At 26.4% G+C, this 3613-nt stretch overlaps 1 protein-coding gene across 1 annotated transcript in view; it reads left to right on the forward strand.

The window, feature by feature from the left end:
- Positions 1–1294, forward strand: part of LOC108756370 — a 2263-nt gene extending 969 nt beyond the window's left edge. The window contains exons 3-5 of the mRNA XM_018500111.1: positions 179–223; positions 290–355; positions 1162–1294. Of these exons, the coding sequence (XP_018355613.1) occupies positions 179–223; positions 290–355; positions 1162–1294 (244 nt within the window). The remainder of the gene's footprint in view (positions 1–178; positions 224–289; positions 356–1161) is intronic.
- Positions 1295–3613: the final 2319 nt, after the last annotated feature.

Consider the following 3613-nt stretch of genomic DNA (forward strand, 5'->3'; position numbering starts at 1 on the left):
GCATCTGGAGAAACATATGGAAATCGAAATCGAAGTAGAAACAAATGAGTATGTTATATTGAAATACAATACTTTATATTTAAGTAATTTTTTCTATATATATATTAATATAGTTTTATTTTGTATATATATTAATATATTTTATCTTGTAACGTTATATCATATATATTTGTTGCAGAAACATAGATGGAGAACCTGCGAGTAAGACACAGGAAAAGAACAGGTAATAAATAATATTTTTATATTTTTAATAAGGGATTTAGTGTGTAACAAAATTTTATACTTTCAGCTGTATGGAATCTGCAGAAACACAGCCAATTATTGTTGATAACGTGGATGCTGAGACAGTTAAACCGTAAGTCTTAATTTATTATAAATTACATTAAATCGAATGTAGATTTTTTATTATTATATTTGTGTAGACTAATATTAATTTTCATTAAATTTTACTTATTTAACCCTGTAAGGCCCAGTGTAGCACATTCACTTAGAACTTTTCCCAAATATTATTTATATTGACACAGTAGTGATTTTTTTTGTATAATTCATACTTACTAGTTGCAATTAGAATTGCTGTTCCAACTTAAAAAATAAAAGTATTCTCACTAAATAAGCCATTATGATGATTGTTTGCAGAGCAAATCCACTAACACTTGATTTTGTGTAACAGGTTATTCATTTTGTATACATATTATTGAAAATATCTAAACAATTAGTAGTTTCTTATTTTTTACTTTAAAATATAAGATTGATTTATCATGTTTATTATTAATTTCAATATTTAATTGTAATTTTGTAGCTGGAGTGTATATATAAATATAAATATATATGATTATGTACCTTTAAAAGAATAATTTTATTTGATACACAAAATTCTTTGTCAGGAATATTTGGAAAGATTATATTGTAAAAAAAAATTTACTCAAATAAAATCGGTGTCTGAAAGAGTAAAAGAAACTACCGATGTTTTTATATGAAATAAAGTTTTTATATGAAATAAAGCTACTAGAATATGCAATATATTGCACGCTAACGTACATTAACATAATATAGTTTAATTCTTCATATTCTTGTATTTTATTTAGTAATCTTTTACTATTCGTTTCTATTAGAATAATAAATTTTTTCTCAATATTTACTATAAATTTAAACTTATTTCAGAAGTACATCCAAGGATACAAAACAGGACATGAAATCGTCAGAGGATAGCCTAAGAAAAAAAAAGCTGCATTTGAAGCTCTTAAAATTACAGGCACAGAACAAAATGCTCCGCGAAATCGACGACTCCGTTTGAAGGAAAAGAAGAAGAGCATACAAGTCAAAGAAACTAACGAACAAGAAACTTTAAAAAAATTAGGCCGTAAGTTTTTATCGCAAAGCTTTAATGAAATATTAGCAGCACAAATTGATGCACAATGCAAAAACAAACGTGGCAGAAGATATGATTACGATTTTAAAAAATTCGCTTTGTCATTGTATTTCTTAAGTCTAAGAAATTATAAACAACTGAAGAAAACTATTGCATTGCCTTCACTACGTTCCAGAATTATTTACACAAAAGTAGAATATTGTGCCTGGCATAAATGATGAACTTTTTAAAGCACTTAAAGTAAAATTGAATACATTACCATTAATAAAGCACCATTGCGTATTATGCGCAGATGAAATAAACTTAAAAAGCTTTTTATTTTATGATGTATCGCGGGATGAGATAATTGATTCTGAAGATTTTGGTAATAGGAAAACATCTGTACCCGCAAAAAGTACATTAGTTATAATGGCACGTAGCATTGCAGGAAACTGGAAACTGCCCGTTTGTTTTTGCTTTATAAAAACTGCATGTCCTGCTACATTTTTTTTAAATATTATATTTAACATCATTGTAAAATTAAAAAACAATGGTGCTTTGGTGCATGCTTTTATTTCTGATATGGGTTTAAATTTTATCCAACTATCCCATATGTTACATATTTCGGTTTACATAATTTAAGTTTTGTAGTTGATGGAGAAAGACTTGTATATATTTTTGACACTCCACATTTATTAAAAGCAACTCGAAACAATTTATTAAAATATAATTTTCAAATAGATAATAAAATAGCTTCGTGGGATCATATCATAAAATTTTACAAAAAAGACAGCAAACAATGAATAAAAGCAGCTTCTGCATTAACAAAGTCTTATATAGAACCAAATAACTTTTTAAGAATGAAAGTTAAATATGCTGCACAAATATTTAGTAATCGTGTAGCAGCAGACATGTGCACATAGATGTCTTCTGGTTTTCTTCTAGCTGAAGCAGTTGGAACTATAGACTTTATTGATCACTTTGATAAATTATTTAATATATTAAATTCATCCAATGTAAATAATCCTAAAGAATATGGAAAAATTTTTATTGGAAGTGATAAACAAATGCAATTTTCACAAAACATGTTGAGTTTTTTAAAGTCTATTAAAATAATTAACGATAACAATAAATATTGTATGTAAAATTAAAATACTTTGATTGCTGGTCACAATTAAGAGTACAATTCAATTTTGGACGACTTTAAAAAACTGTAATTTTTCATATCTCCGAACACGTAGATTAAATCAAGTGTTGAAAAATTTTTTGGCTCTATTCGGAAACAAGATGGTAATTGCCTTAATCCAACACCTATACAATTCAAGCGTGCTTTTAAAAAATTATTCAGTACAAAATTATTAGAACATTCGGAAATGCAAAATTGTGCAAACGATAATGATGATTTATTAAATATTATCGGAACATCAAATACTATAGAGACGTCCAAAACTTCAGAACTTGTTCCATCGTCAACGAATAAAATTTAAAAAACTCCTATACATGATTATTACTCAATGGATCCTGCCAGAGGAAAATGCATTTAAATATGTTTGTGGCTTTTTAGTAAAAAAATGTTTAGCAATACATTTATGTGCTGTGTGTCAAAATTTTGTAAATGACAATAAGGCTGTCTTAGATACAACGCTGTTCTTTTTGAGCTTACAAAAATGAAAATGGAAAATTTATTTGGTAATTTAAAAATATCAACTAATGATTTTTGTTACTACATTCACAAATTAGAAGAAATATCTTATCAAAAATTTTGAAAAAAATTATTATAAAAAAATATTTGTAATTATCTGTCCCAGTTGACACAAAATATAGCTTTTGAACCACCATGTCCAGATTTTCCAAAAGATTTCTTAATAAAATTGTTTCTCCGGGTGCGTATTTATTACACATTATCGTAACATAATAAGTCATATAAAACAATTACTCAAAAGAATAGAAAACTTTTAAATATTTTACATTTATAATTCTTCTTAACTTGTTGCGTTTTCTATCTACAGCCTTGTTTTCATAACATATTAATTGTAATTTATGGTTTATGATCCCATTATAATTATTGTAATTATTTTATTGCATTTTTGATAAGTTTCATTGGTTTTCTTCTTCTTTGGTTTATATCGACGTGGATCAAGTGGCTGAGATATGATTCAAAAAGAATTGGTCAATAAAATGTATTTCATGGTATAAACTGTTATGTGAACGTTACTGTTTACATCTTTCCTTAACTCCATTTCTTATATATGTTTATTAATTGCA

This window comes from Trachymyrmex septentrionalis, unplaced genomic scaffold, assembly GCF_001594115.1.
Source record: "Trachymyrmex septentrionalis isolate Tsep2-gDNA-1 unplaced genomic scaffold, Tsep1.0 scaffold99, whole genome shotgun sequence".
NCBI lineage: Eukaryota > Metazoa > Arthropoda > Insecta > Hymenoptera > Formicidae > Trachymyrmex > Trachymyrmex septentrionalis.